The sequence below is a fragment of the Pristiophorus japonicus genome, chromosome 16 (assembly GCF_044704955.1).
Source record: "Pristiophorus japonicus isolate sPriJap1 chromosome 16, sPriJap1.hap1, whole genome shotgun sequence".
NCBI classification, from domain to species: Eukaryota; Metazoa; Chordata; class Chondrichthyes; family Pristiophoridae; genus Pristiophorus; species Pristiophorus japonicus.
In genome coordinates, this window is record NC_091992.1 from 60,603,253 (window position 1) to 60,618,208 (window position 14,956).

General features: G+C 46.1%; 1 protein-coding gene across 4 annotated transcripts in view; it reads left to right on the top strand.

Annotated features, from left to right (window-relative positions):
- The first annotated feature begins 476 nt into the window (after nucleotides 1-476).
- The window catches only part of zzef1 (zinc finger, ZZ-type with EF hand domain 1), a 254,920-nt gene continuing 240,440 nt past the window's right edge, over nucleotides 477-14,956 (top strand). For all 4 annotated transcript variants that reach the window (XM_070857376.1, XM_070857378.1, XM_070857379.1 and 1 more), the window contains exon 1: nucleotides 477-1,053. In XM_070857376.1, the coding sequence (XP_070713477.1) occupies nucleotides 625-1,053 (429 nt within the window). In that variant the 5' untranslated portion in view covers nucleotides 477-624. The remainder of the gene's footprint in view (nucleotides 1,054-14,956) is intronic.

Below are 14,956 nucleotides of genomic sequence, written 5' to 3' on the forward strand. Positions count from 1 at the left end.
AAAGGTCGGTGGAAGCAGATTCAATAGAAACTTTCAAAAGGGAATTGGATAAATACTTGAAGGGAAAAAAAATTCAGGGCTAAGGGGAAAAAGCAGGAGAGTGGGAATGATTGGAAACGACAGCAAAGGGCCGGATCAACATGATGGGCCGAATGGCCTCCTTCTGTACTGTAGCATTCTATGATTATGATAATCTATTTCAGTTGAAGGGAGAAACATTTTTAACTTCGTAAATGAGCGTGTCATCGGGAACAAGTGAGGCTACTTATCATTAACTTCCACAGGAGTGTCCCTTTAATTTGTTCTATTTTAGCCATGGTCCCTTTAAGAGTTTAGTGCCGCAGCCCCCGATTCCGTCATGTCGCAAAACAAGGCCGCAACCGAGTTGCGGCAGTGTGTCGTCGCGGAGGCTCGGAATGCGGCAGTGTGTCGGGCCCGCGGCGGTGTCGCGAATTATGGGCGCGGAATGCGGCAGTGTGTCGGGACGGGACGGGAGCGGCCCGGAATGCGGCAGTGTGTCGGACCCGGTAGTGTCGGTGTGAGGTGGGACGCCGGTTTGCGATTGCAGGCGCAGGATCCGGGGCCGCGGCTTGAGGGAAGTGCGGGGGTTGCTAAGGGCCGGGAATGGGCAACACCGAGAGCGGCGGGGCCGAGCAGCCCGACTGCGCTGAGGAGGAGGACGAGGAAGACGAGGAGGGCGCAGACACCGAGCGAGGCCCCGCCAAGGCCGGCTTCCCGGCTCCGGGCTCGGCACTGGGCGGTGCGGGTGCAGGCGGCGGTCCGGAGCAGGCGGACGGAGCATCAGGAGGTGGAGGCCCCGGCCTGAGCCTCAATTGCGGGCCCAGCCCCGCCGTCCTGTTCCAGCACCACCGGCTGCGAGAGGCTGCGGCTAAGGTCCGCGACGAGGTGGCCGAGAATGTGGTGCAGCAGCATCACAGCCACCTGATCCGCTGGCTGGAGGAGCGCCTGGCCCGCGGGGAGGAGACCATCCGCATGGCCCAGTTCTGCGACCTGCTCGCCACCCGGTTCGCCATCAAGGAGGAATGCGAGGAGGTGAGAGGGGTTCGGGGGTCACAGGGAGGAGGGAGGGGGAGAGAGAGAGTTGTGGTGCCGGGGGTCACGGGGGGGGCGGGAGAGTTGTGGTACCCGGGGTCACGGAGGGGGGGGGGGAGAAGTTGTGGTGCCCGGGGTCACGGGGGTATTCGGGGTCGCGGGGTTGTCATCTCTGGGGGTGGGGCAGGGGGGTTATCGTGCCAGGGAGGGTGTGCTTGGGGGGGGGGGGGGCGGTGGGTGGGTAGAGGGAGATGATGTCGAGCCCAGGTGTGCGCACACCCAGGGCAGGGCACCAATATACTTTCTGCCATTACAATCCAACAATCCTTGGGGGCCAGTACACCCCATAGACTAGGGCTGCACATCCAATACACCCCCGCATTAATGCACCCATACAGTGTGGCTGCACATCCAATATACCCTGATATCACTGCAGGTGTTCTCAGTACTGCCCTGGAATGTACTGAGCAGGGCTGGGAAACACTGCCCAGTTTTAAGTTGCAGTCTACTCTGAAAGCAAAGCTGCTTGATTCAAATTATTGCATGATTGAAAGTTTTTCTATTACATAAAATGACTTGCAGTAACCAGGAGTAGAGTATATTGATGAATAATTTATATCATCACGAGCAGGATGTAATCTAATGCCATTGCAAAACTGCTTCAAGTGCCCTACTTTGAGAGTGGTCAGTGCAACAGGGAAAACTGCACATGCCAGTCTTTGGGACTTTGCTCGTCACTGCTGCCTTTTATCGGATAGCTGGGAGAGGATCTATGCAGGAACGGTGAGGGCTAACCCAGTCATTGACCTGTACAGACAGGCCAAGCCATTCAGCCTGCTAAGTACCACCCAACATGTCAGTGTCTGATATGGTTATGTTGTGTTCAAGAGCTGTGCACCCTCCAGAGGTTCTCCTGGAAACGACTGCTTTTGCTGGGTGCCACCTTGTTTACTGTGCTGCCATTGCGAGGAACACTGATCTCAATGCAGGAGGTGTGATTTGCTCGTGTACTTAGAGTTGCTTTGTCAGTTTGTAAGGAGCCAAAGTTTGGCATTTCTGGGGCATGAGTATTGTTTAAAGGCTGTGGATTAGGATTTTTTTTTCATAACATGTACTTTGAAATGTATCCCTCCCCTCCTGGTAATAGCACAACCATTTGCTTTTGGCCACATATCCTAATATCTCCTTACGTGGCTCGGTGTCAAATTTTGTTTACTAACGCTCCTGTGAAGCGCCTTGGGATGTTTTATTACAGGCACCATATAAATACGAGTTGTTATAAGGAGGCAAAATAACTATTATTTTAGATTGGTACAATGTGGAACAAAAACATGAAGTTAATTGGCCAGCAATCATTTAAAATGTGTTTGAGTTCCACAGTAAAGAGGCTGCTTATGTTCTGTTAAAGAATTAATCCTATCTGACAGGCCAATTTACAAGGCAGTAACACAGTCCAAACATAAAAATGGAAGTGCAGGAAAGGCATATCAGATCAGTAAGCATCTGGAGAAAGACAAGTTATTGACATTCAGTCTGCAATCCTTCAGGTTCACCATTTACTCCCATTGATCCACAAGTCCTACTACAGTTTTGTTCTTCACTCCTACATATTTATCTATTAGACTTGGCAGTTTTCCAAACAATTTGTGGTAGAATTCTGAAACTGGGAGGCTGTTGAGAATCCTGACCAGCTGTGGATGCAAATGGAGAAAAGTGCTTGTGTATTAGTGATCACTTGTGGCTGGATGCTTAGAACTTTGGTTGCGTCACTGAAGACGGCCTGATGCTTGTACCTGAATGTGTCTGCAAGGAATGTGCCAGTTTGTTGGTACCTTTTCTGTCATGTTCGTGTGGAATAACAACTGCCTGTTGAGAGTTTGGTCCTCCATCCAGATTTCCACAACATCAATTTTGACAATTCAATGGGAAAAGTTTTTCTTTCAATATGGAATTGTGATTTAATGGCCCGGAATTTGCGGTTAGCGGTGAAGCAAAGACGCTTGCCACTGGCCCCGAAGTATGCTTCCCACAAAGACCTTGCGATCTCTGTGGCGAGAAGGTCGGCGTTTGCGACGAGCAGCTGAAATCAGCGCAGTATAGTAGGAATCCCACAGTGCGAGCTGCTGTGATGCTTACAAGGTGTCTAAGCAGCCAATCACAATGCAGAATTACCACAGACTGGGAACCAGGACATAGAAAGCACGAATAATAAATTATTATTGAAAAAAAATTTAAATTGAAAAAAGAAAAACAAAAATTGATGCATGCATATTGGGTTAAGGTAGAGGCTGAAATATCACAAACAAACTTTACATTTAACATTTTTATATTAATTTTAAAATCAAGTTTTTAACTTAATGGAGAAATTTCACATTCCATCAATATAAAATGAGCTTTTCAAGGCCAGGTCGGTTGTTTATCAATAGTTATTACTCACATCGCCGTTAAAAACCCAGTTGCACCTGATTTGAATGGGTGTAACCTTTTATCGTGTTTCTAACAGTGATTCTGTTGGTCAGGTCAGTGATTTTGCCGACTGCCGGCTCTGTGTGGAGTGGGTGGGTGCACAGCACAGCCTGTGGAGGAGCAGGGAATGACAGACTCCAACTTCAGGATTTTCGCATTACCCTGAAGTTGCGGTCAGTTTCTGCCAGTTTACCTTCATCAGGACTGGCAGTTCCGGCCAATGTATTGGGTAAAATGAAGATTTAGTAACAATGCTGTGCATAAGTCTTTGATGAATAATGGTGGAAGGCTATGATGAGCAGAAATTCTAGAAGTTGTTTCTGGGGACTTTGGCCAGCCTTGTTGTAGGTTGATTGCAATGAGAAGAGTCAAAGTTCATTGGTCCCTTATTTTCTTCGTTATTTTGCCACCTGAGGTCAGGGCAATTGTGCTAATTGTGAGCTCTGGTAATTATGAACGATTGACTGACTAGAACAATTCCTCCAGGAACACGCTATCCAGTTCCTTATTAAAGTTATTATAATCAGTCATAGGCAGTCCCTTGAAATTGAGGAAGACTTGCTTCCACTCCAAAAGTCAGTCCAATACGGGAATTGTAGTCTCTATCACAGGCGGGACAGACAGTGGTTGAGGGAAAGGGTGGGTGGGACTGGTTTGCCGCACGCTCCTTCCGCTGCCTACGCTTGTTTTCTGCATGCTCTTGGCGATGAGGCTTGAGGTGTTCAGCGCCCTCCCGGATGCTCTTCCTCCACTTAGGGCGGTCTTTGGCCAGGGACTCCCAGGTGTCAGTGAGGATGTTGCACTTTATCAAGGAGGCTTTGAGGGTGTCCTTGAAATGTTTCCTCTGCCCTCCTGGGGCTCACTTGCCGTGTAGGAGTTCCAAGTAGAGCGCTTGCTTTGGGAGTCTTGTGTTCGGCATGCGGACAATGTGGCCCGCCCAACGGAGCTGGTCGAGTGTGGTCAGTGCTTCGACGCTGAGGATGTTGGCCTGATCGAGAACACTGCCGTTGGTGTGTCTGTCCTCCTAGGGGATTTGCAGGATCTTGCGGAGGCATCGTTGCTGGTATTTCTCCAGCGCTTTGAGGTGTCTGCTGTATATGGTCCACGTCTCTAAGCCACACAGGAGGGCGGGTATCACTACAGCCCTGTAGACCATAAGGTAAAGTTATTATACTTGCATGGTAACAAGTCCTGTGGATAGACTGCCACTTGTGCAATTGATCGATTATATTACCAATGATTAGATTTCAATTGTTAAGCTGGCATTATTTTGGAGATGATTAGAGTTGGGCAGCTGATCCACTGTTCTATGACCTGAATCTATAGGAATGGGAAGATGGTACATACAATATATATATATACCGTCAAAACACCTTTACAAGTCTTGATTGACCTCTTCAAGCTGATTAAAGTTGGAGGAGTCGGTAACAGTGCCTCTATTTCTCTCTCCATCGGTACTTTCCCAAGTGTACTGATGTTTTAAGGTCTTTACAAAGTGACTTTTGCTCTTGAAAAAAGGTATAGGCTAAATTCCGATCAATAAGACTTTGCGTTGTTATGGCCATGAGAATTTTTCTTTACTTGTGTTATTTTGAAAAAGACGCGATCTGTTAATATTTCCAGGATTACAACTTTAAAAAGGCAGTCATTCTCAAAATGTGGGCATTGCTGGCGAGGCCGGCAATTATTGCCCATCCCTCAGACGACAGTGGCAGGCCTTCTGCTTGAACCGCTGGGACTGATTTGATACCGAGTGGCTTGCTGGGCCACTTCAGAGGGCAGTTAAGAGCCAACCACGTTCCAAGCAGTAAAGACTGAAGTTGACACAAGTTATCATTCTAACGTGACCTACGTCAAAAAAAATCAAAGTTTTATTGATCTGAGCTTGAAGTAGTCAAGAACAATGAAGATCACTTTGGAAAGAATTAAAATAACAGTGCTAAACGACATTTTTCTGATCTGCATAACCGCCCTCCTGTATGGGTCAGAGACATGGACCATGTACAGTAGACACCTCAAGTCGCTGGAGAAATACCACCAATGGTGTCTCCGTAAGATCCTACAAATCCCCTGGGAGGACAGACGCACCAACGTTAGCATCCTCGACCAGGCCAACATCCCCAGCATTGAAGCACTGACCACACTTGATCAGCTCCTCTGGGCAGGCCACATCGTTCGCATGCCAGACACGAGACTCCCCAAAGCAAGCGCTCTACTCGGAACTCCTTCACGGCAAACGATCCAAAGGTGGACAGAGGAAACGTTACAAGGACACCCTCAAAGCTTCCCTGATAAAGTGCAACATCCCCACTGACACCTGGGAGTCCCTGGCCAAAGACCGCCCTAAGTGGAGGAAGTGCATCCGGGAGGGCGCTGAGCACCTCGAGTCTCATCGCCGAGAGCATGCAGAAACCAAGCGCAGGCAGCGGAAAGAGTGTGCGGCAAACCAGTCCCACCCACCCTTACCCTCAACGACTATCTGTCCCACCTGTGACAGGGACTGTGGTTCTCGTATTGGACTGTTCAGCCACCTAAGGACTCATTTTTAGAGTGGAAGCAAGTCTTCCTCGATTTTGAGGGACTGCCTATGATGATGATGTACAGTCACCTGTCTGCCACTTTTATTTCCCAAGACACTGAACTGTCAACTTCTGTCATTACTTCCTGTGTCACTTAGATGGTCTCATTTCATTTCCTTGCATTATTTTAATAAGATATCACTTGCTGCGCTGCTGATGTACAATCTGGTCCTACTTGCTGCTCTGGAGCGGTAAGATGCAGACTTGCGTTTTGAGTACTCAGGCGCAGCCATGGTCTTGAGTAGAGGCGAAAAGATGGGCATGACCTATGCCGGGCATTGTTGGAGCAGAGACTTAGTGGATCATTGCTGCCTTGGGTGATAATGATTTTGGGAAAAGGGGAGGGAACAAATCTCTCATTCGTTTAAAAAAAGAACACACACAAACTAAAAAAGTTTCTTTAATTTTCTTGCTTAAAAAGTGCCACCAGTAAGCATTTCAATGCTCTAGTTATCATAGAATAGTACAACACAGAAGGAGGCCATTCGGCCCATCAAGTTTATGCCGGCTCTTTCGAAGAGCAATCCAGTTGGTCCCAGCTCTTTCTTCATATCCCTGCAATGTTTCCCCTTCAAGTATTTATCCACTTCCCCTTTTGAAAGTTATTGGCCCAGAAATTCCGGCCTTGCGGGTCCGTATGGAGTGTATATGGACCTGGGAAGGCATTGCAAAAGCTGGTTTTCAGCGAACAATGCTAAATTTATTTTAAGCATAATTTTAAAAACTTTTTTTTTTAATTGGATTTTTAAAAATAATGCATAAATAACTAATTTAGATTAATGTTAAATGTGTAGTGTGTTTTCTATTTTTTTATTAATGTGTTGGGGGTGGGGGGGGGGGGTCGTTTCTCATTCTTCATAATGGGAACTCCAACTTACGGAGTTGGAGCACGTGTTCTGATGTGCACGCGCTGCGATGCGCAGTCAGTGGAGGCCTCAGGACCGGGAACTCGCGTGGGCGCAGCAGCTTCAGGTAAGTGCGCATCTTTTTAAACTTTTTTACCCGATTGTCCACGGGAAGCAGCCTCCCGGGATTTCTGGTCCATTGCTGAATCTGCTTCCAACACCCATTCAAGCAGTGCATTCCAGATCATCATAATTTGCATCGTAGAAAAAAAAGTTTCTTCATCCCTGCTCTGGTTCTTTTGTCAAGCACCTTAAATCTGTATCCACTGGTTACCAACCCTTGTCAATGGAAATAATTTCTCCTTATTTACTCTTCATCAAAACCATTTCACAATTTTGAACGCCTCTATCAAATCTCCCCTTAATCTTCTCCATAGTGCCTCCTCCTCAGTAGCCCTTTTGATGAACCCCTTTCTACAGACAAATTTGGTCAGGCAGAGTCAGCATGGATTTATGAAGGGGAAATCATGTTTGACAAATTTGCTGGAATTCTTTGAAGATGTAACGAACAGGGTGGATAAAGGGGAACCAGTGGATGTGGGGTATTTGGACTTCCCGAAGGCATTTAGCAAGGTTCTACATAAAAGGTTACTGCACAAGATAAAAGTTCACTGGGTTCGGGGTAATATATTAGCATGGATAGAGAATTGGCTAACAGAAAACAGAGAGTCGGGATAAATGATTCATTCTCTGGTTGGCAACCAGTAACTAGTGGTGTGCCGCAGGGATCAATGCTGGGACCCTAACTATTTACAATCTATATTAACAACTTAGAAAAAGGGACCGAGTGTAAGATGGGAGGAAAAGCAATGTGTGAGGAGGACACACAAAATCTGCAAAAGGACATAGACAAGCTAAGTGAGTGGGCAAAAGTTTGGCAGATGGAGTATAATGTTAGAAAGTGCAAGGTCATGCACTTTGGCAGAAAAAAATCAAAGAGCAAATTATTATTTAAATGGTGAAAGATTGCAAAATGCTGCAGCACATACAGCGGGACCTGGGGGTACTTGTGCATGAAACACAAAAGGATAGTATGCAGGTACAGCAAGTGATCAGGAAGGCCAATGGAATCTTGGCTTTTATTGCAAAGGGGATGGAGTATAAAAGCAGGGAAGTCTTGCTACAGCTATACAGGGTATTGGTGAGGTCACACCTGGAATACTGCGTGCAGTTTTGGCTTCCATATTTACGAAAGGATATACTTGCTTTGGAGGCAGTACAGAGAAGGTTCACTAGCTTGATTCTGCAGATGAGGGGGTTGACTTATGAGAAAAGGTTGAGTAGGTTGGGCCTCTACTCATTGGAATTCAGAAAAATGAGAGGTGATCTTATTGAAACATATAAGATTATGAGGGGGCTTGACAAGGTGAATGCAGAGTGGATGTTTCCACTGATAGGGGAGATTAGAACTAGAGGGCATGATCTTAGAACAAGGGGCCGCCCATTTAAAACTGAGATGAGGAGAAATTTCTTTTCTGTGGAATTCGCTGTCTCAGAGAGCTGTGGAAGCTGGGACATTGAATAAATTTAAGACAGAAATAAACAGTTTCTTAAACGATAAAGGTTATGGGGAGTAGTGGGTAGGGAGGTGGAGCTGAGTCCATGATCAAATCAGCCATGATCTTATTGAATGGCGGAGCAGGCTCGAGGGGCCGAATGGCCTACTCCTGTTCCTATTTCTTATGTTCTTATGTACACATGGTTTATCAGAGATGCCTGATATGCCACATATCATCATCATCATCATAGGCAGTCCCTTGGAATCGAGGAAGACTTGCTTCCACTCTTGGCATGAGTTCTTAGGTGGCTGCACAGTCCAGTATGAGAACCACAGTCTCTGCCACAGGTGGGACAGACTGCGGTTGAAGGAAAGGGTATGCGGGGAGTCTGGTTTGCCGCACACTCTTTCTGCTGCCTGCATTTGATTTCTGCATGCTCGGCGACGAGACTCTGAGCTCAGCATCCTCCCGGATGCACTTCCACTTAGGGCGGTCTTTGGCCGGGGATGCCCAGGTATCAGTGGGGATGTCGCACTTTATCAGGGAGGCTTTGAGGGTGTCCTTGTAAGGTTTCCTCTGCCCACCTTTGGCTCGTTTGCCGTGGACGTGTTCAGAGTAGAGCGCTTGCTTTGGGAGTCTTGTGTCTGACATACGAACTATGTGGCCTGTCCAGCGGAACTGATCAAGTGTAGTCAGTGCTTCAATGCTGGGGATGTTGGCCTGGGTGAGGACGCTAATGTTGGTGCGTCTGATCTTTCGGGATTTGTAGGATCTTGCGGAGACATCGTTGGTGGTACTTCTCCAGTGACTTGAGGTGTCTACTGTAAATGGTCCACATCTCTGAGCCATACAGGAGGGCGGGTATTGCTACGGCCCTGTAGACCATGAGCTTGGTGACAGTTTTGAGGGCATGGTCTTCAAACACTCTTTTCCTCAGGTGGCTGAAAGCTGCACTGGAGGCGGTGTTGGATCTCGTCGTCAATGCCTGCTCTTGTTGATAGGAGGCTCCTGAGCTAAGGGAAGTGGTCCACGTTGTCCAGGGTCACGCCGTGGATCTTGATGACTGAGGGGGGCAGTGCTGTGCGGCGAGGACAAGCTGGTGGAGGACCTTTGTCTTACTGATGTTTAGCGTAAGACCCATGCTTTCGTATGCCTCAGTAAATACGTCGACTATGTCCTGGAGTTCAGCCTCTGTCTGTGTGCACAAACATAGGCGTCGTCACATAAGAGACTTGTTGAAGGCACGTGGACTTAGCCACATGGTTAGAGACCAGGCTAGGGGAAGAGTAGGGAAAACTGACCATAATCAGGTGGGATCTGTGGTGGAATTACTTTTGTTTTCTATTTATGTAAATAACTTGGACATAGGAAGAACTTGCATTTATATAGCGCCTTTCACATCCTCAGGATATCCCAAAGCGCTTTACAGCCAACAATGTACTTTGAAGTGTAATTACTGTTGTAATGTAGGGGAACATGGCAACCAATTAGTCCACTGCAATGAGAAAAATGACCCGATTACCTGCTCTTAGCTTTTAGAAACATAGAAATTTATAGCGCAGAAGGAGGCCGTTTTGGCCCATCGTGTCTGCGCCGGCCAACAAAGAGCCACATGGCCCTTGGTCAGCAGCCCTGAAGGTTACTTATAAACCAATGGACTATGGCGGACAGGTAAAGAGCACCCGGCCCAACCAGTCCGACCCACACAACTGTGGTGCCCCATGAATCGCAACATTTTACACTCCACCCCACCTGGAGCCATGTGATCTCCTGGCTGAGGCAAAAAAACAGATAAAAACCCAGGCCAATTGGGGGAAAAAATCTGAAAATTCCTCTCCGATCCATCCAGGCAATCGAAACTAGTCCAGGAGATCACTCTGTCCGCATTAGATTCCATGTGTACTTACCCTCATGATGTTGACTGCGGGATAAATATTGGCCAGAGCTCTCTTGCTCTTCTCCGAAAAGTGCAATGGGATCTTTTAAGTCCACCTCAGTTTAACGTCTCATCCGAAAGATGGCACCTCCGACAGTGCAGCACTCCCTCAGTACGGCACTGGAGTGTCAGCCTGGCTTACGTAGAGCAGAAGAATATCAATATTGAAGTTTGCTGCTGATATCCAATTAAGGAGCCTGGTAGACTCTGAGTAAGAATGCAGGAGATTGCAGATAGATGTAAGTGAATTACTGATGCCGGTAGTGAGATGGTCGTCTCGGAGAAATGTTAAGTCATATATTTTGGATAAAGAACAGTGAAAGATAGTATGGCATTAATGGTAAAGCTGATAACACGAGCGACGGAGCATAGAGACCTTTGGTTGCAGGCACATGTATTTAAAGGTGGGTGTGCAGTTAGAAAAGAAAATAAAATAAAAAGGGCAAATTATTAATATGGGTTATTTATACAGAAGCATTGAATATAAAAGCCGCAATCGAGACTCCAGGATGGTATGTTGCCTCCCTGGTGCAAGGGTCAAGGATGTCTCCGAGCGAGTGCAAGACATTATGAAAAGGGAGGGAGAACAGCCAGTTGTCGTGGTGCACATTGGTACCAACGACATAGGTAAAAAAAGGGATAAGGTCCTACGAGACGAATTTAAGGAGCTAGGAGTTAAATTAAAAAGTAGGACCTCAAAAGTAGTAATCTCGGGATTGCTACCAGTGCCACGTGCTAGTCAGAGTAGGAATCGCAGGATAGCACAGATGAATACGTGGCTTGAGCAGTGGTGCAGCAGGGAGGGATTCAAATTCGTGGGGCATTGGAACAGGTTCTGGGGGAGGTGGGACCAGTACAAACCGGACGGTCTGCACTTGGGCAGGAACGGAACCAATGTCCTAGGGGGGAGTGTTTGCTAGTGCTGTTGGTGAGGAGTTAAACTAATATGGCAGGGGGATGGGAACCAATACAGGGAGACAGAGGGAAACAAAAAGGAGACAAAAACAAAAGACAGAAAAGAGATGAGTAAAAGTGGAGGGCAGAGAAACCAAAGGCAAGAAACAAAAAGGGCCACTGAATATAAAAGGGCTGCAGGAGGGGTAAAAACTAAAAATCATGGTTTAAAAACTAGGATGAAAACAATCTACCTAAATGCACGCAGCATTAGAAATAAAGTAAATGAGTTGACGGCACAAATCATTACAAATGGGTATGATTTGGTGGCCATTACAGAGACATGGTTGCAAGGTGGCCAGGACTGGGAATTAAACGTACAGGGGTATCTGACGATTCGGAAAGATAGGCAGGAAGGGAAGGGAGGTGGGGTAGTTCTGTTAATAAGGGATGATATCAGAGCAGTTGAGAGGGATGATATTGGCTCCAATGAACAAAATGTTGAATCATTGTGGGTGGAGATTAGAGATAGTAAGGGGGAAAAAGTCACTGGTCGGCGTAGTTTATAGGCCCCCAAATAATAACTTCATGGTGGGGCGGGCAATAATCAAGGGAATAATGGAGGCATGTGAAAAATGAACGGCAGTAGTTATGGGGGATTTTAACCTACATATTGATTGGTCAAATCAAATCGCAGGGGGTAGCCTGGAGGAGGAATTCATAGAATGCATACGGGATTGTTTCTTAGAACAGTATATAACAGAGCCTACAAGGGAGCAAGCCATTTTGTGTAACGAGACAGGAAAAATAAACGATCTCCTCGTAAAAGATCCTCTCAGAATGAGTGATCACAATATGGTTGAATTTGTAATACAGATTGGGGATGAGGAAGTTGTGTCAGAAACGAGCGTACTATGCTTAAACAAAGGGGACTACAGTGGGATGAGGGCAGAGTTGGCTAAAGTAGACTGGAAACAAGGACTAAACGGTGGCACAATTGAGGAACAGTGGAGGACTTTTAAGGAGCTCTTTCATAATGCGCAACAAAAATCTATTCCAGTGAAAAAGAAGGGCGGCAAGAGAAGAGATAACCAGCTGTGGATAACCAAGGAAATAAAGGAAAGTATCAAATCAAAGACCAATGCGTATAAGGTGGCCAAGGTTAGTGGGAAACTAGAGGATTGGGAAGATTTTAAGCAACAGCAAAGAATGACTAAAAAAGCACTAAAGAAAGGGAAGATAGATTACGAAGGTAAACTTGCGCAAAACATAAAAACAGATAGTAAAAGCTTTTACAGATATATAAAACGGAAAGGAGTGATTAAAGTAAATGTTGGTCCCTTAGAAGATGAAAAGGGGGATTTAATAATGGGAAATGTGGAAATGGCTGAGACCTTAAACAATTATTTTGCTTCCGTCTTCACAGTGGAAGACACAAAAACCATGCCAAAAATTGCTGGTCATAGGAATGTGGGAAGGGAGGACCTTGAGATGATCACTATCACTAGGGAGGTAGTGCTGGACAGACTAATGGGACTGAAGGTAGACAAGTCCCCTGGTCCTGATGAAATGCATCCCAGGGTATTAAAAGAGATGGCGGAAGTTATAGCAGATGCATTTGTTATAATCTACCAAAATTCTCTGGACTCTGGGGAGGTACCAGCGGATTGGAGAGCAGCTAATGTAACGCCTCTGTTTAAAAAAAGGGGGCAGGCAAAAGGCAGGTAACTGTAGGCCGGTTAGTTTAACATCTGTAGTGGGGAAAATGCTTGAAACTATCATTAAGGAAGAAATAGCGGGACATCTGGATAGGAATAGTGCAATCAAGCAGACGCAGCATGGATTCATGAAAGGAAAATCATGTTTAACTAATTTACTGGAATTCTTTGAGGATATAACGAGCATGGTGGATAGAGGTGTACCGATGGATGTGGTGTATTTAGATTTCCAAAAGGCATTCGATAAGGTGCCACACAAAAGGTTACTGCAGAAGATAAAGGTACGCGGAGTCAGAGGAAATGTATTAGCATGGATAATATACATAGATGACCTAGAGGAGGGGACAGAGTGTAGTGCAACAAAATTTGCAGATGACACTAAGATTAGTGGGAAAGCGGGTTGTGTAGAGGACTGAGAGGCGCTGCAAGGAGATTTGGATAGGTTAAGCGAATGGGCTAAGGTTTGGCAGATGGAATACAATGTCGGAAAGTGTGAGGTCATCCACCTTGGGGGAAAAAAAACAGTAAAAGGGAATATTATTTCAATGGGGAGAAATTACAACATGCTGTGGAGCAGAGGGACCTGGGGGTCCTTGTGCATGAAACTCTTTTAGGAGTAAACAAAAAACATTAAACCGTGCCCCCCGATCTGGGGGAAACACCAACATTTACAAGACTCTTTTTTTATTCCCAAAAGGTTAGTTTGCAGGTGCAGCAGGTAATCAGGAAGGCAAATGGAATGTTGGCCTTCATTGCGAAAGGGATGGAGTACAAAAGCAGGGAGGTGTTGCTGCAACTGTATAAGGTATTGGTAAGGCCGCACCTGGAGTACTGCGTGCAGTTTTGGTCACCTTAAGGAAGGATATACTAGCTTTGGAGGGGGTACAGAGACGATTCACTAGGCTGATTCGAGAAATGAGGGGGTTACCTTATGATGATAGATTGAGTAGACTGGGTCTTTACTCCTTGGAGTTCAGAAGGATGAGGGGTGATCTTATAGAAACATTTAAAATCATGAAAGGGATAGACAAGATAGAGGCAGAGAGGTTGTTTCCATTGGTGGGGGAGACTAGAACTAGGGGGCACAGCCTCAAAATACGGAGGAGCCAATTTAAAACCGAGTTGAGAAAGAATTTCTTCTCCCAGAGGGTTGTGAATCTGTGGAATTCTCTGCCCAAGGAAGCAGTTGAGGCTGGCTCATTGAATGTTTTCAAGTCAAAGATAGATAGATTTTTAAGCAATAAGGGAATTAAGGGTTACGGGGAGAGGCGACCAGATCAGCCATGATCTTATTGAATGGCGGAGCAGGCTCGAGGGGCTAGATGGCCTACTCCTGTTCCTAATTCTTATGTTCTTATGTTCTTATAAAAGCATGGGAGTGGTGTTGAATTTATACAAGATAATGATTAGATCAGAGTTTGCATGTAGTTCTGTGTACCCCATTGTGCCACGAACCATGCAATAGGTACGGCAGAGATTCACTAGAATGGGAGATTATAATTATAGGGAAAGGCTTAAATAAATTTGAGCTTTTTTACTGTGCTGCAATTTCTGTGGGCATAATTGGGAGCCTGCTATTGTCAAATGAGTTTTTAACACAAACTGCAGTACCAGTCAGGTTGTGGCTTCTCTTGCTCTCCCTCAAAAGGCTACGGATGCTGGGTCAGTTGGATTTTTCAGCAACAACATCAACTTATATTTATATAGCGCCTTTAACTTAGTAAAACATCCCAAGGTGCTTCACGGGAGTATTATGAGACAAACAAATTGACACCGAGCCACATAAGGAGAAATTAAGGCAGGTGACCAAAAGCTTGGTCAAAGAGAGAGGTTTTAAGGAGCGTCTTAAAGGAGGAAAGAGAGGCGGGGAGGTTTAGGCAGGGAATTCCAGAGCTTGTGACCTAGG